Below are 23456 nucleotides of genomic sequence, written 5' to 3'. Positions count from 1 at the left end.
GACAGCATATACTTCGATTATTAAAATTAGTTCAATGAATATATCATGTTCACATTAATTCCTAATTATCTTTAAGACACAACAGAAAATGTATTTTTTTAGTTATGAGAAACACTCCAAAATACAATTATCTATACTAGAACAATGAAGCGCTTTTATATTAACAACAAAAAAGAACATATTCTCTTGTTTTATTTGATTTCTATGTCAGTTCTCCGAAAAATTACCTATTTTCTTTTCTTTTTCGTCAAGGTCCAGGAAAGATAATATCACCCTAGGGGCGATAAAGAGCCAAATATAGCTGAAACACTGTGAGCAACCATTCATTTAGTTGGGAAGAAAATATTTGTGGGGAATTATTCACTACTCATGAGGATATTAGCGCGAACAGATAGAACTTTTTTTTTTCATAATAATAACATAACAGATATTTTTCCAATCAAATTAAAGTTATTGTGTGACTTTTTCCTTGTCAAAAGGATTAGAAAATAAGTTGAATTTGATGATATAATTTTCTTTTTTCAAAAATGGGATAAAGGATAAAAAATCTTACAAGTCCCTAAGAGACAAGAACTTTTCTTTAAATAATTTCTTCATAATGGTAAGTATATTTGATAAATTGTATTTTTTTATTATATAAAAAATGAAAATAATCGTAAAATTTCACTCTAGTTTACATTGAGAAACAAATATTTTCATCGTCTTAATAATTGTCTGTATGAATTATTATCAAAACTAATTTAAGTGAGATCTACATAAATTGAAATTCATCATTTAGATTATTTTAAATTATCATTTCATGATAAAAAAAAATGAAGGTGTAATAACAATGAATGACATAAAACATAAAATTTAAAAGTTTGTTGTTTACAAATTGTTTACCTAAAGTTATGAAGTTACTGAAGTTATTAATTTCTGCCATTCATTTAATTATTGTATTTGATATTTTATGAATAATTTTTGCATAAAACGCATAATAATGGAAAATTAATTCCTATATAATTTTAAGAAAACATTAATTAAATTTCTAAATACAAAAGTTTTGAACAATATTTTGGTTAATATTTTACGTAACAGAAATATCTTAATAAACTTGATGTTTCTGATTTGATATTTATTAGCAGAAATATCTTAATACATTTAATATATTCACATATTAACTTTAAATATAAAATAGGGGTTTTTTATTCAGCCTAATGTAAATTTCTACGTAAAACTTTTAATTAAAAAAAAAAAAGTTTTTCGAAAGTGGTGCATCCATTATGACTGGTAAATTTAATTCTACATATTTTTTGTTTATTGTATTAATTATTGTAAAATGTTAGTTTTTATTAATTATTGTGAAATATTAGCTTTTACTAATTATTGTAAAATATGAACTTTTATTAATTATTGTAAAATGTTAGCTTTTTTTAATTATTGTAAAATTTCAACTTTTATTAATTATTGTAAAATTTCAACTTTTATTAATTATTGTAAAATGTTAGCTTTTATTAATTATTTTGCGCTGCTATGTGATTTCCAATTTTCTCGTATCATCTGAGGAAATCCTATCTACTTAATACTCTACATTCAACTCCGTTGTTTAATAAATTTGAGCCCAAATCAGAAGACAATGAAACTTCCGAGTCATATTCTGGCACATCCCCGCTCTCAGAATTAGCTTCACTATTCTAAGGCACGACTGGAAATATTTTATGTCGGAACAGTGGTCAGAACATTACATTTACATTTAATCCCTGCCTGTATCAAAAGCTAGCGAAAAAAATTCTGATACTTCACAGTTTAATCTGCTTAATTAAAATTACTCTGCTTTGATTAAAATTTATTTAATTGAAAATTTGAACAAATAGTTACTGCGAGCAATAAAATTAAATCTTTTTAACATCCCGTTAAAACTACTTGTTTTTCATTAATTCTTAATTCATTTTTTTAGTTATCCATTATACTTATTAAAAGATTACTCGTAAATAATTTTACGAAGAACTGAGTCGCTTTGTCACATTTTCTCATAACATTGTTAGAATTTTCATTCCAAAATTACGGTGAAATAACCTGCAGCAGTCAGTCCATCCAATTAACCGTAAAGTTTACGGTGAAGAGCATTTTTTTACCTTTACGGGTTTGGAACCGTTTATAACTAGTATGTTTAGAAAACCATGAATGCAAAAGTATACAGTTTTTAAACCATTTAAAACTAGAAATTTAACTGGACATTAAAACTAGGCTTTTCTTTAGGTAATGGGCATCAGAGTTAGGTTGTGGTTGATTTGTCTTTTATGAAATGAACCATGGAATATGATTTAATTAGTTTATCTGGTTATTTCACCTGTCGTGAAAGATGGGAAATACTAGACTTTTTTCTGTTAGACAGCTTCATGGTACTGTCACCTATGCACGGATGAGAGTATCATATTCTAATTGCATAGGGTCCCAAATGGGGAGTGCAGGACACTGGAAACTATGCATTAAAGGGTTCTACCGGTCATGAGGATGACAGATCAGCTCTTTCGGCTATAATATGTACTCAGCAGCAAGGAACTAAGCGACTTCATTAGGTGGACCTAGTTGATGCGATAAAATTCTGATTGCTTAACCGTATTAGGTGAAAGCAAATAATAAACGGGTTTTTTTCACAGTTAACAGTTTGAATACCATCTTATTTATGGTTATTGGACTGTTTTGTTTGAATGTGGTAAAATAGCAATTAAACTAATTGTTATTCAACCATTTTTTTCAAGACATTTCTAACAATTCAGATAGCATAAAACAGATTTTTGTGTAGGAAACAAGCAGATTGAATGTAATAGGATTCAGAATAAGTGAGTTTACAATAACTTGTTTTGTAGAACAATCATAAAACAATCATAGAACAATCATAGAAATATTATTTTATTATTAGAAAAATCTATTATTAGAACAATGAAATTATTAGTAATTAGTAGAACATTAATAATTATTAGAACAATAATATATCTCTATAATTAGAACAATCATAAAAGTACTATTTTAAAGAAAGAAATAACTGTTATTTTGCAAATTTTGGTGCATGATTTATAAGTACGTATTTACAGTTGACTTAATTTACAGCATTTAAAATTGGTTTTAAACTAAATTAAATTCTCTTAAATTAAAACAGGAAGTTGAGCTTGTTTTAAAATGCAACTTTTCTTTTTTTCTTATCAATTTTGTATTTTACTGTTTTAATATTTTAGTTATATATATCTAATAATAAAATTAATATTTAGCACGTAACAGTTAATTGAATATTTAACTGTTTCTTACTTCTCTTTTAAACAAATAACTTTACTTTTTCTACTCTTAAACTCTGATAAGAACAATTACTAGCGATTTTGGATTCATTTGATGGAGCTTAGTTTACCAGATTAATTACCTTAGTTTAGCAGAAGTCTTTAAGTTGTCAAGTTGAACATGAGAGATTTTTGGATATAATTTTTGAGCAACAAAAGTGCGAACTAGTTTCATGTCAAGAAAATTTGGTAAAAAAACTGTCCATAACTTGCTAAATATACTCAAAACGTATTGTTTAAGTAAAAAAATGTTTCAGATGTTTTTTACGAAACAAATAAAAACGAGATATACGGGGATTAGACAATATTATTGAAACACTTCTAAACTTTTTTTCATATTTCTCAAAAAACACTATGAGAAGTATTCTATAACTTTAGAAGTGTTTAGATCATTAGATCATGCGATTTCTCATACATATCAATAAAGTTTAAGGCTTTTAAATTTTTAAGGGACAGGACATAAGTAAAAAATTAAAGATAGTGTTTCTAAACATATATCGTATACCAAAAATGCAGACATAAACTTGTAATTTGTATCAACTACTTTTGTTATCATATGCAATGATTGCACAAAATTTTGTAAACCTAGCTTTAATATTCATGAAAATATGACCATTTTTATAAAAACTAATTTTTTTGTTGCCATAACTGCCTTTTTTGCTGTAACTGCCGAAATATTCAAATCAAACAAAATTCTTAGCATAATTTTGAATTTACAACAAAAATATTGCTTTAAAATTAAAAAAAAATCATTAAAAATTGTGCAAGATGTGAAAATTTAAAATCATCCTTTCATAGTGGTCATTCTTGGAATACATTTTAATTTTTTTTCGCATTTTCTTTAATCCTATTTGTATTTTTTTTTTAAAATTATTATTTTAAATTATTTTTCTTCATCTCTTTTCATAAATTTTTATTATCTCTTTTCCATGTTTTCTCTACATTTTTAAGTCATGTATGTTATATATATATATATATACTCAAGTCTGTTAGACTTATGATTTTTTCAAAATTAATCATAGGTTATACTCGATAGTTTAAGTATATTTGTTATTATGTAGCCTTAATGTCAAAAAACCTTAAAAAACCTTAAAAAAACCTTTTTCTTGTTCAATTCTTGTTATAAAACTTCTTGTTCTATTTTCTCGTAATGAAATATCTCACAAAAATTAGATTAAAGAACCAAAATTACCTAAAATAAGAAAATTATCCGAAAGAAATAAGTCCTAATGTATCAAACATGGATGCTTAGTGAATCTCGATGAGTATGGTTTTCTTGCTTTATTCTTTTCATTTCTTTCTAATTCTAAGCTTTCTAGCGATTAAACAAACATAGTCTCGCATCATAAATTACGAGTTTCTAAAATATATGTCATCCCATTGTTTACACATCGTTTGAAGATCTTATAAATGGATTCAAGGAGAGCAAAACAAAGGCAAAACAGAATAGAAACTTTATTTTAAGAAGGAAAGTTACGAAATAAGTTATATATTATTTGACTTGGTTTAAATTCTATATCACAGAAATGAAACACCAGTATCGTAAAATAAATCACAAATGTTTGATAAATAAAATTTTATTTGTAAAATGGAGCTCTGTTAATAAAAATGCAGTCTTAAGTGTACGATTTTAAAATTAATACTGCAGTAATTCAGCCTTATTACGTTGTATTGTTATTTAGTCTCACTATATTATGCACGAATTTAAAATGAATGCTTCAGTAATTCAACCTTATTCAGTTGTATTGTTATTTATTCTCACTATATTATGAATGAATTTAAAATGGATGCTGCAGTAATTCAACCATATTACATTGTATAGTTATTTAGTCTCACTATATTGTGTACGATTTTAAAATGAATGCTGCAGTAATTCAGCCTTATTACGTTGTATTGTAATTTAGACTCACTATATTGTGCTGTTATTCAGTCTTATTTGTTATATTGAATGCCATTGTAACTCTTTTTCTGTCACAAGAACTGAAATATTCTTTGGTAGATGGCCTTTTGGTTAGTTATGAACTTTTTGTCTGAGTTACATAACAATACTTATTTTATTTTTTTTAATATTTCTTTCAATTACTTTAAATTGACTATTTCCAATTTAGGTAATAATAAAATTTTGCTTTTTATTTCATAGAAGTATTAATAAAAATAGCAAAATTATATGTTCTGATGAATGATTAGTGTTAATTTTTAGTACACGGAAAAAAAGTTTTTACTAAAATTATCGTACTGTATGATAATAACATTCCCGGTTAAAAAAAAAAAAGAATTCTTTTTAATAAAAACAAAATTTGCGGTATTTAAACCATTCATTTTGTAACTTATTTATTCATGTGGTAACTGCTTACCGTCAATTTTGGTTTTCAAGATTATTGCTCTTATTACCACTCATTTAGTAAAAAATGCAAAACTGAAAAGAAAATTTTACCCAAGAAATGGTTTTTATGCAATGCTCTAAGGCAGTGGGCCCCATTACCGATCCTTCTGGTGTTACCATAGGACCAGAAACACGGTGCATTTTACCATATTCTGGTAGTTTTTACTATATTTTTTTCTATATGGTGATACTATCCATTTCTAATGTTGTTGGTTATGCTTTTATTAACGGTATTGACGGTATTACTACAATTACTGCTGTATTAACGGTATTGACGGTATTACTACTATTACTGGTATTGACAGTATTACTACTATTACTGCTATTGATGAGGACATTATTAATACTGGTATTGATGGTGATACTAGAATCAATGATGAAACTTTCACAAATCTGAAAAAAAAAATAAAAAGAACTATGCTTTTAAATACAGTTTAAAATTACAATTTAAAATATAAATTTTGAATTCGAAATTCAGTTACATTTTTTCGAAATTCCTCCAATTATAGATAACTTGTGCTAAAAATTAAAATTATAATTTAGACAAATTTGGTACATTTGGCTTCTTTTTTCTTTATTTCATTATGAATATTGAGTTGAATGCTAGAAAATAAGTAAAGTCATCATTTGTCATCAAGTCATCATTTGTAAAGACTTCGTCGAAGCCAATAATAGTTTTCAAAATTTCAGAGTTGCGTATTTGATTTCAGAATTAGTAACTAAACTGAAATAAATATGATATTTTTCGTTAATTATTAGAACTTTTTATCCAATAAAAGCGACGAAAAAAATAACAGAACGATATCCTATTAATTGCAAAAATAAATTCGTAAGTTGTAGTTGATTAACTTAAAAAAATGCCAGTTATTTTTCTAGATACATATTACAACCAAATAATGTATGTTCATTTATTTAGAAACTGAGCAAAAAAGGATATCTCTTCATCTATGTACTTTTTTATATTTTATCAAACACGAAGCTATTTTTTCAAAACAGCTTAAATTTATTTATTTTAAACAAAATTAAAAATTTTTGAAAAAGAAAATAGTACGTAAAATTTAATAGCTTTCCTTTTCTATGCTTACACATAAAAGCTATATTATGCTTTTTTTGTTGGGCTATTTTTTTTTTTTTAGTTTTGTGTAAGTTAAAATTGTTTTAAAACTCAGAAAAACCGTATATTAGTACAATACAATAGTTGCAAAATATACTGCAAATACAATACAATGTAATACAATAGAAACAATATAATTTAATATCATATAATATAGTTGCAAATGTAGTACAATAGTTGGAAACATTTCTCTGCTAGCAGAAATATATATTTGCGACAGATTAAAAATTTCAACCGAATAGTGAAAATGCGATTCTTTTAAACATGCTCAAAAATCTTTTTTATGAGATTGATGCCTTCTAAAGAATTTTATATTTAATCAATAAACAAAACAAAAATTTACAACTTATTATATTAATAATATCTTATACAATATAATATTATAATATCTTATCAAAGTACCTTATAGTAAATAATGGGGCAGGAATTAGTTACAACTAGTAAATAATTTGAAATTAAATTTCCGAATGTTTTTCGGTAAATGAATACTGTAGATCTAAACGGAGTACTTTGAAACATACTCTGCGACTATTTTCAGTCACAATTAACGCATAATTTTAAATAAAATTTTACAAAACATTAATGTTGTGAATCTACTCTTAATGCTAGGAAACATTCTGTCTGAAAACTTTCTAATTTTCTACAAGGAGTTACCGTACACACCTATGGTCAACCTTTTTTGTGTTCAAGGAATTAATGTGATTTGAGCTCACTGTTCTTATCACTGTTCACAAAGCTACTAAAATGTGCTGAAATTTATAGTGCTTATAGCTCTATGGGAACACCAAAAATCTCGGTAATTTTCACCGAAGATCTTTGGTCATGAATTTGGTAAAATTAACAGTAAAAATGGTTTTATAACAGATATATAACTAAATTTTGGTAATTTTATTTTATCATGATACTATAGAGCGTGGCATAAAAATCATTTATTCGGTCAAATTTACTTTTCATTTTTATTTCTTTTTCTTTGCCAAATGGGTGGTAACAAAAGTTACAATTTTGAAAAGTCGGCTGTTCAACGACGGTTATAAAATATAAATTAAAATTTTAAAAAGCGAGCCGCGACGGCTCAGTGGATATAAAGTTAGCCTTCCAATGATGCGAACCGGGGCTCGATCCCGGCGATGGCTGGTCTATACGAATTCCGCATTCGGCTTTCCCCGACCGCAGTGCTGACGTGAAACATCCTCAGTGGTAGACGGATCATGGGTTATAGCCCCCCCTTGCCGTCAGGCTACCTGTGGGAGGTTATCATGGTCTTCCTCTCCATGTAACGCAAATGCGAGTCAGTTCCCTCATAAAGTCCTCCACGAAGGCAAATTTCTCCTAATACTTGATCCAGGAGTTTTCTTGTCTTCTGGATTGGGTTCAAAATTGCAAGGCTACGGAGTTGAACATATTAGTAGCCGTAAACCCAAAAATTGGGTCGGCTGTTCAACGACGGTTATAAAATAAAATAAAATTTTGAATAGCTGAATTTTCGGTAAACTGTTACCATATGGCGAAAAAGTTACCAAAAGAATGCTTTAAATACCGTATATTTTGGTTTTATTTCCAGAAATGTCATTACCATACAGTATGGTACTTTGGCCAGAACTTTTTTCTCCGTACGACATCCATTAATAATCGATTTTTTTCATGTCAATTCCAAACAATTACGTTACAAAGCTAACCTATAAATTTAATAAAATATATATCAAATCACAGATATATTTACTTAAAATATTATCTTTAATAAATAAGTAGAAGGACTTTAAAAATAGTTGACAGTCATTATTCTCTACTGAGAAATGGACGTGAAAATTATGAATTGCCCTTGTCTTTCTATGGTTGCACAGGGTTGCTTGCTTTCATTATGTATGGGAGACAAATTAATAGTTTGTATGGGAATCACGTTTTGTGGTCACGTGGTGGTGACATTCGTTTTTTCAGTAAAAATAATTTGAGAGGAAAGAGTGATAATCGATTTTTTGATTTTTACTAAAACCTTTGAGATATGTTAGATTGATAATAAAAACATAATTATTAAAATTAAAACTAAACTAATTATTGGAAGAATAATAAATAAATAAAAAAAATTAAGAAACGTGAAAAAATTTGATATTTCTATTCAAAATAATTTGAGATGAAAAGAGTGATAATCGATTTTATGATTTTTACTGAAACCTTTGAGATATGTTAGATTGATAATAAAAACATAATTATTGAAATTAAAACTAAACTAATTATTAAAACAATAATAAATAAATAAAATAAAAAATTTAAAAGTGTGAAAAAATTTGATATTTCTCATGCATTAAAGGCACGAATTTTTTCCTAACTTTTTTTTGTTTTGAAATATTTACGTTCAATAAAAAATCAATACAAGTTTAAAAAAAAAATTACATATTTAATTTTTAAAACAATCTTTTATGGTTGCATTGTTAGAAAAGTTGCTGAAAAATGTTTGAATAGCAATTTTTTTAGTCTTCATTTCACCATATTCAAAGAAAACAGTTAAATAACCATAAAACAGGTGGCATTTAAACTATAAACTGTGAGAAAAACGTTTGATTGAAGAAGATAGAACCAGAAATTTTATAACAAGAATAAAACAATAGAAATATAGTCATTGATATTCATCGATGTTTGATATTTTAGTGCTAATTTCTTGCTACATTATTCCTTTTTTTTCTAACAATTTTGCTTCTCCATTCTAGTTTTTGACAAATATTTTATACGTAGCACAAACATGCACTTTTTTTACAATAGAAAAAAAACAACTTTTTACTGAAAAAAATTTATACATTAATGCATAGTTTTCCCTTTTTTCAATTTTTAGTAATTTTCATAATATTTATTTGAAATTCTGAAAACATTTCCACAGGTTAAGTTCAGTCATAAGAAATGTATGATAATTTCTGAAGAAATTAGCATTTTAAGATAAAATCTTCAATCATCGTAAATGCCACCTTTTTAAAAAAAATCAAACGTGGTTACCATAAGAAGGCATTAGTTTTGAAAAATTTACGAAACTGATTACTATCATAATTTTCACTATGGGAAATTTCTCGATAAAAATGATTAAATAGCAATTTATTTAATTGTTATTTTACCATATTAAACAAAAACAGTCAAATTACCGTAAAAAAAAGATGATATTTAAATTTTTAAGTGTGAGAAAAAAATATTTATTGATTGTGTTTTCCTAATACTGTTAAATAACCAGAATCCTATCCACACCAACTGGACCCATCTTAAAAATCCATTTTGTTTCGAGCAGTTGGGTATGAATTGTAGCTGAGAGGGCTAATTGGTCATTCTCTTGACCAGCTGAACAGGGGTGCGAATCCCAGCTTTGATACTACAATTTTTCTTTCCTTCCTTCAATACATTAAGAGTTTCCAGTTTCCTGCACTATTCAATCGGTGACCCTGGACTATTAAAAAAGAAACTATAATTCACGCATAAATGGTGCAACACCCGCAAAGCTCCCATGTCCGTTTAAGTTTCATTTTTATGCTTTAGAAACTAAGCTAGTTATAAATGTTTACAAAACCGAACAGTTTTGTATTCACTATTTTTTTACAGTACCAGTTGTAAACGGTGTAAAAACCGTAAAGTTAAAAAATGTAATGGTCCTAAACAAAAACTTAATTGTTAATCGGATGGACCGATTGCTGCCGGTAATTTTGCCATAATTTCAGAATGAAAATTCTGACAGTGTTTATTGAAGTATTTTGTTGCGAAATAATCAAAAATGAAGCATTTACTTAACGTAAACTAAAAACATCTTTTTAAAGGGACATTAATCTTTCGGATATTGTTTGTTTTTTCATTCTACCTTAAAGGTTTTTTTACATATTTTTGTTTTGGATCATATTTATATGTATGTACGGAGGAAAAAAAATATCTGTTAAAATTACCATACTTACATAGTAATGATAAAAAATCATATTTCTAATAATAAAACAAAATTATACAGCATTTAAGCCATCAATTTGGTAGTTTTTTTTGTTCGTATTGTAGCGGTTTACTGGAAATTCTGTAATGTAAAAAATTTCGGATCAAATTAAGGTAAAAAGCAACGGAACTCAGAATGGAATAAATGGATTGGAAAATGGATTTTACGAATGATGTACCCAAAAGTGCTGGCACTTTATACCGTAATATTATCCGAAATTTCTTACAGTGTGGTTTTCAAATTATAGTTTTTATTACCACACATTTAGAAAAAAAACGAAAGTAAAAAGTATCTCATGCTCTGAGGTACCATGATAAAATTAGCAAATTTTACCTCATTAATCAAATTTTATCACATATTATAAACCCATACTTTATTATTAATTTTAAGAAAAGTCATTATCAAATTGCTACCGCAAAAATTCACGCTCTTTTTGATGTTAACATTGACTCAGAAACACAGTAACTTTTGCCATATTCTGGTAGTTTTGTCTTCTTTATTTTATTCTGGTAGTAGTCATACTTTTCATACTTTTTTTCTATCTTTTTTTTCATTCATAATATTTTTTTAGTGTGTAGAGCCACAGTATTTAAAAAAAATATTTTTGAATTAGGCCAGCATTTATAAATCCGTATCTGATAATGTAGTTCAGATACTGCATCATAAAATATTAGTAAAAATTCCCTTTAATTCTTAAAAAATAATCTTTCACCGAATGTTTTTCTATATTGTCTTTACTTTAAAGGTGATAAAATTAACTTTTAAAAAACCTGCTCTGTAAAACTTTAATTATTTTATTATTTCAAATTTTTTTTAAGAAATTACATATTTAAAAATACATGTTTATAATTTTTAGCACACGTTAAAGCGCAGATGTTTAAAAGTGTCATATGATTAAGTGAGATTCTAGAATTTACATTTAAATCTTAAAACTAACGTAAAATCTGCTAACGTGACATGTTAAACAAGCTAACGTGAAATTTTTCCAGGTTGTCTACACTGTAAAAATTTCCGGTGCAAATTACGGTAAGTACCAGTAATTTGTGTCCGTCATCCGTAAAACCCATTTTTACCGTAAAATATCATACAGTAATTTTTACAATAATAAGTACTTTAAAGTCACTGAATCACTAGAATTATTAAATATATTATAAATATGTAAAAATTACGGTATGTCAGATTTTTTGTTCCGTAACATGTTCCAGTAAGATTTTACGTTAAGAAGTACAGGCACCATGCGTGCCGGTAATTTTTACAATTATTTAGTCCAGAATTTCTTCCAAAGCATATCATTTTAGTGCAATTAGGTAAATGAATGCGCTTTTGAATAATATTCTCACCTCAAGTCTAAATATTTTTAAACTGGTTTAACTTTGATGCGTTAGGCTTCGTTTAAACTTATTAGAATCGTTTTCTTATTGGTGTATTTTTTAAAAAAAAATTTGTTCAAAGTTTTGAATTTTGCAATTTTTTCCAATCTGGTATTATATGAATGAATGCATTCTCTCAAACCAGATACTCTCTTAAAAAATATTGCACCTAAAGTATTTCTAGCTTTTTTTTCTTTCAACAGTTTTTGATTGTAAAATTGCTCAAACGAATTTTTTCTTTTTAGATCATGAATGGAACGAACTTAAGAAACTTGTTTCATCTTGAAAAATGTCATTTATTTGAATATTGTGAGACAATTAAATGACACTTCTTCATTACTAGCATTGAATAATTTGCTACATAAAACTTTTACATGTCTGTTGCATTGCAAGAGCCTGAAATTCGCCCTTTTCGGGTACCAGGGTAAGTTTTATTTATTTTATGATTATAATAAATGATAGATGATAGATTATTAAAGTATTTATTTACTGCAAGTTGCTTTTTTACTAACAAATTTTTCATGTATCTGAATATAAGGCTGAATAATATACTCAAATAACGCAAAACGTTGCATGCATGTTCCATATTGATTAAAGATCATTCAGAAAATAACACATAATCTCAAAAAAATTTCTGAAAATATCAATTTAATTTTTCTGGCTGAGTTTTTTGAAATATTTCAGTCTGAAATTTATTCAGAAATATTTTTGAGATAATTCAGTCATTTATTAAAATTGTCAGAAATATTTCCATATTATTTAAGTAATAGTTTAAAAAAAAAGGGCTTCCACGTTATAGGGACTGAATAAAAACATTTCTGCAACAATTTGAAATGCTTTAGTACCGAACTTTTGTAACATAAACTTAAAAATTTTTAAAGTATAGACAATTGTAAACACCGAAGAGCCATTACATTAAGACTACCCTGCTAATAACATGTAGGACCACCTTTAGCCCTCAAAACTGCTAGCACCCGCCGTGGCATTGATTCCACAAGGTGCTGATAGGTATTCTGAGGTATCTGGTACCAAGTGCTCACCATCTGGTCCTGCAATTCCCTCCCATTGCGAGGGGGTAGCTTGGCAGCACGAATTTGGTTTTCCAAGTAGGACCACAAATGCTCTATTGGATTGAGGTCAGGTGAATTTGGGGGCCAAGACATGACTTGAAAGTCACCGGAATGTTCCTCGAACCAATTCATGACGATTCGACTCTTATGACATGGTGCATTATCCTGTTGGTAAGCACCATCCTCCACAGGAAAAACTGTTGCCATGAATGGGTGAACCTGGTCTGCAACTATGTTCAAGTAGCTTACAGACGTCAGGGATTTTTCTATGAGGATTATGGGTCCTAATGTGCCCCATGAAAACATTATTCCTGGGCGAGAAACCATGAAAACCTGGGTGAGCCCATTTTTATAGATGGAGGGTGGTTATAATGTAATGGCTCTTCGGTGTAAATGTTCCTCAAACTCTTCAAAATTCTCATAGTTTTATTTGTACACTGAGAAAAAAGATATGGTTAAAACTTTCAAAATATGGGGAAATTTAACGTGTTTCCAACTCTGTGGGAACACCAAAGAGATCGGAAAACTTTTACCGAAGCGTTTTGACTACGAATTTGTTAACATTAACAATAAAATTCAGTTTTATAATGTATCATAAAATTTGGTAAAATTTGCTAATTTTATCATATCTTAGAAAACAGCATCAAAACTATTTAAATCTGTTAAATTTCTTCTTCAGTTTTGTATTTTTTACGAAATGTGTGATAATAAGATTTATAATATTAAAGATCACAAACCGTTACAATATGAACGAAAAAAAGTACCAAAAAAATCGTTTAAATACCGTATATTTTGGTTTTATTGACTACGCTTTTTTTCATTTTTTTATCAGAAATATCATTATTATACAGTACTTAAGACAATGAAGTTTTTAAAAGTAAGCCGTTTTGATTTGACATCATACTTCTATTTGGTTTTGTAACGAAAAATCTTGAAAAAATTCAAATTTAAAGTTTGTTAAAATACTGCCTGAAGAAATTTGGTTCCAAATTATTTTCTGAATTGAATAGAAAGAGAAAGTAAATTAAAAAATACGCAATTGTTGTATAAAAAGACGCAAAAGATGGAAAAGCGAGATAATTGATATTAAACTCGTATTTACTGCACTGAGAAAAAAATTCTGGTGAAATTACCGTTCTTGTAGGATAATGAAATTTTTGGCTAAAAAAAAAAAAAAAAAAAAAAAAACGAATATAATTCTAGTAATAAAACCATAATTTAAGGTATTTAAACCATTAATTTGTAGCTTTCCCGTTCGCATGGTAACGCTATACTGGAAATACTGGTTTTCAGAATTACAGTTATTATTACCACACATTTAGTAAAAAATACAAAACTGCAAAGTAAATTTGAGCAAATAATAGTGAAAGAAAACAAAAAAAAATTTAAATTCTAAATAGATAAAACTTCATTGAAAAAAAAACGCGCTAAAAAGCAGCAGAAATTTCAAAAAAAGAATAAAAGTAGTAATAAAAGAAACGAAGGAAATAAAAATAAAAATATAACCACAGAAGCCGACGTCTTCAGGGGGCACCGGCCCCGGTATCCATAAAACAAAACCATTTCTATTAGGGGAGAAGCAAATGCCTAAAGTAACTCCCTCAGTACCCCGACGGTTTCGTATAGAAGTCCAGGAAAAACATGAAATACAAAGAATCAATTTAGAAAAGAAACTCAAACAAAATCATCAGAAAATAAAAACTCACTTTAACCAGGTCAAACAGCGATTTCACAAGCAAACCGAATGAAAAGAATTTTTATGCCATTCTCTAAGGTATCATAATAAAATTACAATATTTTACCGCATTTATTACCAAACAGCATGGTGATTTAATTTTATCAAAAGTCATTACTAAAGCACTTCGATAAAAATTACGGTGCTTTTTTGGTGCTCCCGTAAAGGCAGAAACTATATAAAATGCCATTTAAAATCAATAAAAAAGGACTTTTTTCATCATTTTCTTTATTTTTGATGCGATTCCTCTTAAACAGGAAAGTAATCTTCAATTCTCACAAAATCATCATCAAAGTATATTGATCATTAAATCAAAAATTAAACAACAAATGCATCAAAAATCAATAATTGCATCAAAGTATATTGGTTACTATATCATAGTAACTAGTTTAAAAATTTTATTGTCGAAACTTTACAATTTTTGAAAGCTTAAAATATTTCTAAGGTGAGATTCCGAATTTAGATTCAACTTAAAAACGGCATAACAAAAGAAGCAGAAAATGATATCAATGGACTTTTCCAGCATTTTCTTTATTTTTGATGCGATTTCTTTTAAACAGGAAAGTAATCAATTCTCAGAAAATCGAGAAATGCATCAAAGTATATTGATTATTAAATCAAAAATTAAACAACAAATGCATCAAAAATCAACAATTGCATCAAAGTATATTGGTTACTATATCATAGTAACTAGTTTTAAAATTTTATTGTCGATACTTTACAATTTTTGAAAGCTTAAAATATTTCTAAGGTGAGATTCCGAATTTAGATTCAACTTAAAAACGGCATAACAAAAGAAGCAGAAAATGATATCAATGGACTTTTCCAGCATTTTCTTTATTTTTGATGCGATTTCTTTTAAACAGGAAAGTAATTGTCAATTCTCAGAAAATCGAGAAATGCATCAAAGTATATTGATTATTAAATCAAAAATTAAGCAACAAATGCATCAAAAATCAACAATTGCATCAAAGTATATTGGTTACTATATCGTAATAACTAGTTTTTAAATTTTATTGTCGATACTTTACAATTTTTGAAAGTTTAAAAATATTTCTAAGGTGAGATTTCGAATTTAGATTCAACTTAAAAACGGCATAACACAAGCAGAAAATGATATCAATGGATACGCCATTCAAATTATTTTCAAAACTCTTAAAATTCTTGTGACTAACGCTGTTTTATTGCATATTAAAGTTCACTAATGTAACAATATGCTAGTTAAAATCTATTTATAACTCTTATTTCAACTAAAATCATTATCTTTACCAGCCCATTTTATTTAATAGATATTATTAACTATACTCTTTACATATTCCCGTTATGGTAATTTTCTGTCTAGAGACAAAAATTATGATTAGAATATGAATTCATAATTCAAGATCTAAATTAGCTCTTTAGCCCATAAAAGCCTATCATAATTTGCTTAAAAAACATAATAAATTTTCGAGGCGAACGAAAATAGCTTTCCTCGAAAAATAGCCTTCCATTTTTTTGTTTTTCTTCGTTGATTTATTAATAACGTTTGGTGTTAAGCTGAAAAAATAATCACGAAATCGCAAAGCGCATTGCTGATATATTAAAATATGAAAGAGTAAAAAAATACAGCAATTCTAGCAGTTTGGAAACCTTGCATAATATATGTCAAACATGGCTATAAAAGGCCAATAGCCGTTCCAACCTGATTACAAAACTGTCTAGTATGGGGAATTTCATATGAAATATCTTTCCTTAAATTGACTAAATCGGAGTTCGACACTTTTGATTAATGGTTTAAAACTCCATCTTCATTCTTGTAATATTTTAGCAGAAACATTTCTTAGTAAATGTTTCATTATAGAAACTAATAAATGGTTAATATAAGAGTATTATTAATTGTTGGATTGACTATATTTTTCATCAAATCATAAAAGAAAATTAGTGAAGTTATTTTCGTGAATAGAATAGAAACCGCTTAGAGAAATCAATGCAGCATAAAGTTAAGTCTGCATTATAATTAGTTCTTATGTTTTTATAATTAATTATTTCTTATGCTTTTGTAATTAATTATATCTTATGCTTTTGTAATTAATTATTTCAAATGTTTTTGTAATTAATTATGAATATTTGTAGATTAATTAGCAACTCATGATATTCAAATTCACTCACATAAGCACAAATTAACCCTTTGACGCAGATGAAACACAGGTGTCCCTTTCATTTTTTTTTCAGAAGCTCTAATTACGAGTAAAATATATTTTGGAACTTTTTAATTATAAAAAAACAGTCTAATAGTTACAAAGAAATCAATTAGATAATCGAAATTATATTTGCACTAAAATATAGAATCCAAAAAAACTAGCTTGATTTTTTTTTCATTCAAATTCAAAAATTTATCAATTTTATTATTAAATGTATACATAAGTTGATTTTATAAGTTTTGAAAAATAAATAATTAATAACTACTTTTCTTGGATCAAAATAACTGCAAATAAGTGCGCATTTGAAAAAATTATTGTTTGGGAGTGAGTCGTGTTTAGAAAGTTTTACCATTAATACAGAAAAAGACATTCCATAACCATAAGTTATTAAAATGCTGAACATAATATTTTTCACTCATTTTGGCCTAAATTAATACAAAATAATTGAAAAAGTATGAAAAATATGTTTAACAAAAATTCTGCGTCACAGAGCTAATAAGTACAAAATACTTGTAGGTAAAGTGTATGCGTGAAATTTGTATTTGAGCATGATAATAAGTTAATGAAGTTAAAACTTTTTCCACATGCAACACTATAAATGAATCTCACTGCAACATATTACACAATTAATAGTTAATTATAAATAAAAAGAAGATTAAAATTTAATGTTATGATAATTTTAAGGTAACATAATAACATATAGATACTGCACAAAATACAACTTTGAAAGTATGTTTAAAGCCCATTATTGCAGAAAAGAAAACTTGCGATAGACAACCTTTTAGTAAAACAGATTGCTATACTTAAAGTTTAATGTTAAAAGTTGTTGTCAGTTGATTTCAACAAATTTAAAAGCATTTATCGAAAAGAAAACCAATCTGGAACGGTTAAATCAAGGTTATTTCTTTTTGTAGTAAAACCAATTCTGGAACAGTAATTACACGTTTATCGTAAATTAGTATTTTGTCTAAGAGTTGTTTAGCTCTGACAAATACCACTAGCTCCCACTTATGGGTAGTTAAATAAATATTTAGTTACGTTGTTGTTGTTTTTAATGCCACTTGCCATACGGGCAAGCCTGCTTGGCGAAACCAAACAAATCTAAAGAAGAGTGTGCGTTTCTTGTTTCTTCAGTGGCGCCATCGTATGGTCAAAAATTCGTCTTCAGCCACACACACGTCACAGCCCTTTTTATAGGGCGGACCCATTCATTCATCCACAGATCGTAATTTTGACCTAAATTAGAGAACGATCGGTCTCCAATCCAGTACCCCCAGTGGTATTGATTTGTTATGGGATCATGGAGGACTTTGCGACTTGACAGTTTTTACGTGTATCAGTCACCATTTACTACACGGGGAGTCTTCGGTCGGCGGGGTTCGAACCCACGAACTTTCGGACATGGGCCCATGGCCCTGCAGATCAGGCTATCCCGGCCTCACATTTAGTTATGAAATTCTTAAACTATATTCCACTAAACTTTAACTATAGAAACTTGTGTTTCGTAAAAATCTAAATTTCTCATTACATTAAAAGATTTGATTTAAAAAAATGTCCTATGCTCTCAACCAGTATTTCTTAGATTGCCCCAAGCTCTTAAACAATTTTTTCAGCAAAAAAAAGTTACTTAACCAACATAATTTGCAATAAAATTTTCTACAATTTGTAGCAAACCTTTAAGTTAATTTGCATTTAGTTTAATTGAAAAACAGTATAACATAAATATTGATGTATGAATCAATAAAACTCTTTTATATCGATTTGTTTTATTTATATAAGCAAAGAAGATAAATTTTAAAGAAATCAATACCTAACAAGAGTAAATAAATGAAATATGCCAGAGCACGTGTTTGGCTTGGCACGTGTTTGGCATTTTTATTTGAAGTTGAAATTTTAAATTACAAAGTGATAATACAATGTTACAAATTCTTGATTCCGATCTAAATTAACTTACGGTCTTTTTTTTAGAAATGCAATATAGGATTTTGATTTTTCCCAATCAAATCGAGACACGCTTTTATTTTTTGAGTAATTTAATATATTTAATATGCAATGCTTTATTTTCAATTATTTTAATATGCAATGCTTTATTTTCAATTACTTTAATATGTAATGCTTTATTTTTCAATTATTTTAATACGCATTGCTTTGTTTTCAATTATTTTAATATGCAATGCTTAATTTTTCAATTATTTTAATATGCAAAGATTAGCTTTACATTTTGTGTGAAATAAAATAGAACAAAAATGTTTTAACTAAAATTTGTTGTCTTCATCTGGTAAGAAAAGGTCCTTTCAAATAAAAATGAAAAACAATCTGTAACTGCTTCAAAAAATATTGCAAATTTATTACAGTTCTGCAGGCAAAACAAATGCATCTAAGGGACCTTTCAAAAAAAATTGAGAACTAGATTTCAATTACAGCATTTCAGAGCTATAACTGGACAAACTAATCTTTAAATTGTTCAAATTACTTGAAATGGAGAATAGTGAGTCATCTACCTTTAATGCTATGCCCACACAGAGGGAAAAAAAGCGTCAAAATTACCGGAATATGGTAAAATTTACCACGTGTTCTGGTTCTATGGGAACACCAAATAATATACTGTAGTGCTTTGGTAATTACTTTTAGCAAAATCAAAATTAAAATATATGATTACTAATCATGCTATTTGGTAGTAAATTTGGTAAAATTAAGAAATTTAATTAATGGTCTGTAATTTTAACAGCTCTGATATAGTTTTAGCAAACACAAAAAATTTTCAGTTTGACAGCCTCTATTTTATTATGTAAAAGCTTCCTAATTTTATTTTTTATTGGTTAGTTTTTTAATTTATGTAAGCAATTAGCTAACATCCAACAGCCATTAAGACAGTAAAAAAGGAGCTTCATAACTATGCAAATGCTAGAATAAAGCTGAACTAAATCAGTAGCTTTACTTTTACTAATACCCTATAGGCTATCCTAATATTCTAAAACGGAAGCTTGAAGATAGGTCGCTCTAACTGGGAAGCAACTTTATGATGTGCTATCAATTCTTCAAATATACAAGGGTTTATGTGCAATACTCAGAAAATATCACACAAGTCTGCACAAGTGAATGCAACAATAAATAAATAAATACTTAAAATTGTGATGTTTATTTTTTTTACGAATTAGTTTTACAACAGCCTCCCTCATCGAGCTGTCTTGCTGTTCCGCCAAACGTAGGTAAAGGATTTGAATCGCATCGTAGCCCTAGATGAGCCTTTATAATATCTTTCTCCAGACTTGGCTATCTTTTCTTGAACTTGACTAGAGCTTATAAACCACATTTTGTAATGAGCAAACAAGCCTGCATAAATGTATGTAACAATATATTAATGCTTTTATTTTTAATACATATGAAGGCTTGAAGGCTCATATTCTCAATACAAAGAATAGCTTGTAAACTCTATTGAAAAACAAATAACTGAAACTTTTTTTTAATATTTTATAACCGTCGTTGAACAGCTGACCCAATTTTATGGGTTTACGACTACTAATGTTCAACTCCGTAGCCTTGTAATTTTGAACCCAATCTAGAAGACAAGGGAACTCCTGGATCAAGTATTGGGAGAAATTTGCCTGCGTGGAGGACTTTTTGATGGAGCTAACCCGCATTTGCGCTACAAGGAGAGGTAGAGCACGAGAACCTCCCACGGTTAGCCTGACGGCAAGGGGACTCTAACCCATGATTCATCTACCACTGAGGATATTTCACGTCAGCACTGTGGTTGGTGCAAGCCGGATGCATTATTCGTACCGACTGAATAGCTCAAACTTGTAAAAGACAGTACAAAGATATTGAACCCACTACCTCTACGCTGCAGAGCTTTTTGTGGAAGGACAATTCCTCCCTGTCCAGGAGGCTCTAATAATGTGTAATGTTTGGTATAGATTTACTGGCAATAAATTCCCAAGGGCCTCTCTCATTTTGCGGTATTGTTGTTCCGCTAAACGTTCTGAAATGTGAAAGTAACGGAATACCACCATAGCCATGGATGCACTTGTGCAGTCTTTCTTAAACTTGTACTATCTGTCTTTTAAATTGTCAAGGGTTTTCTTACCGTTTTTAGTATTGAGCAACAAAACCCGCATATTTATGTGAGTAAACAGATAAATTTCTCGTCCCACATAAGATATGTACAAAACAGACGCCTTAGTTTGATCTATCCGAGTTTAGTATCTTTAAATCACTTTAATTCCACATTTGAAAGCATAGTTTATGGCTCTTTTCCCTCTGTTATGAATTAGAAATATATAAGAAAAACAAATAATTAACTACCATCTAATTCCTATCAGCCATTTTAATGAATCATCGTTTTAATTAAACCATGGCAAAGTAAACAGACTACATGATGTACCACCATTCTATATGGTATATAACATAGCCATTGAATCCCTTAAAAATTATTAAATAAATGGTTCTGAAAAATATTCTGGTTATTTTTATCATGATTCCTCTGAACATGGCATGAAAACTATTTTTCTGTTAAATTTACATTTTAGTGTCCTATTGCTAATAAACGAAGGTTGACGAGAACTGAAATTTTACAAACCGGAATTTCCGCCAAGCGAATGCGAAATGCTACTATACGAATGATTTAAAAACCATATATTTTGGTGTTAATAATTATGAATTTTTTTTATCAGAATTTACCTTACCATACAAATATGTTTTTTTAACCGGAATCTTTTCCTCAGTGCATTCGTCAGAGGACCTATTCAACTTTATTTAGTTTAATCTATAAAAATTACAAATGGAGCATCTACTTTATTCAAATCGCTTATATATCATTTAAATTCCATCATTTAAATCATCCCCCACTATATATCATTCAAATAATTCAAATCCTTAAAATTATCAATTAAATGGTTCTGAGGAATAGTCGGGCAAAATTATAATGATTCCTCAGAGTATGGTAAGAAAGCTATTTTTCTGTAAAATTTACTCTTTATTATCATGTTACTAATAAATGTGTTATAATAAGAACTGTAGTATCGCAAACCTGAATATCTGATAAACAAATATCAAAAGTTGCCAAATGAATAATTTAAATGCTATAAATCATGGGTAAATTACCTGATTCTCTCTCTTTTTTTTAATCCAAAATTTCTTTACCATAAAAATATGTTTTTTTGTTTCTTACCAGAATATTTTTTCTCAGTACATGAACTATCCAACAGTGGGCTTATTTTCATTTCATTTTTTTATTTAATTTAGTTCAATCTGTAAAAATTAATAATTGGACACATCTACTTTATTCAAGTCCTTTTTATATGATTTAAATCATCCATTATATATCATTCAAAACATTTAAATCCTTAAAATTACCAAATAAATGATTCTGGGGAATAGTCTGGTAAAATTATAATGATTCTTCAGAGTATGGCATGAAAAATATTTTTCTGTGAAATTTACTTTTTACTGTCGTGTTAGTAATGACTGTTTAGTAATAAGAACTGTAATATTGAAAACTAGAATTTTCGCCAAATGAATGCCAAAATTTTCTAAATGAATGATTTAAATAGCTTAAATTCTTGTGTTAATTACCAGAATTCTCTTTTTTTTTATCAAAAATGTCTTTACCATACAAATATGTTTTTTTTACCATAATTTTCTTTCTCGGTGAATGAACTATTCGTCAGTGAGCCTATTTTTATTTCGTATTTCAACTTAATTTAGTTTAATCTGTAAAAATTAACAATTGGAAACATCTACTTTACTCAAATCATTTATATATCATTTAAATCCTGTCATTTAAATCATCCATTACATATCATCCAAATCATTTAAATCCTTAAAATTACCAAATAAATGTTTCTGAGGTAAACTGGTAAAATTATAATGATTCCTCAAAGTGTGGCATGAAAACTATTATCTGTAAAATTTACTTTTTATTGTCGTGTTACTAATGAAAGTGTTGTAACAAGAACTGTAATATTAAGAGTCAGAAATTTAGTTAAATGAATGCCAAAAGTTTCTAAATGAATGATTTAAATACCTTAAATTTTGATTTTAATTACCAGAATTCTCTTTTTTTTTATCAGAAATATCTTTAACATAAAAATATGTTTGTTTTTTTACCTGAATTTTTTTCTCAGTATATGAACTATTAGTCAGTGGGCCTATTTTTATTTCGTATTTTAACTTTATTTAATGAAAATTAACAATTGGAAAAATTAACATTATTCAAATCATTTATATAAAATGTGTATAATCCTATGCTAGCTTAGTGCATTTATATACTCGCCCCAAAAAAAGTTCTAAATGATTCAACCTGTTGCTTTACTGGAAAACAGGACAACGAGGTTTTCCATTGATTC

The 23456-nt window shown here is 27.9% G+C and overlaps 1 protein-coding gene across 1 annotated transcript in view; it reads left to right on the top strand.

Moving 5' to 3' along the window:
- Positions 1-362: 362 nt before the first annotated feature.
- LOC122269161 (uncharacterized) overlaps positions 363-23456 on the top strand; it is a 40445-nt gene continuing 17351 nt past the window's right edge. The window contains exons 1-2 of the mRNA XM_043041020.3: positions 363-601; positions 12370-12548. Of these exons, the coding sequence (XP_042896954.1) occupies positions 12499-12548 (50 nt within the window). The 5' untranslated portion in view covers positions 363-601; positions 12370-12498. The remainder of the gene's footprint in view (positions 602-12369; positions 12549-23456) is intronic.

The sequence above is a fragment of the Parasteatoda tepidariorum genome, chromosome 12 (genome assembly GCF_982258835.1).
Source record: "Parasteatoda tepidariorum strain Cologne lab strain chromosome 12, Ptep-v5.0, whole genome shotgun sequence".
NCBI lineage: Eukaryota > Metazoa > Arthropoda > Arachnida > Araneae > Theridiidae > Parasteatoda > Parasteatoda tepidariorum.
Note: the sequence above shows the minus strand (reverse complement) of the source record. Positions and strands in the feature narration are given on the sequence as shown.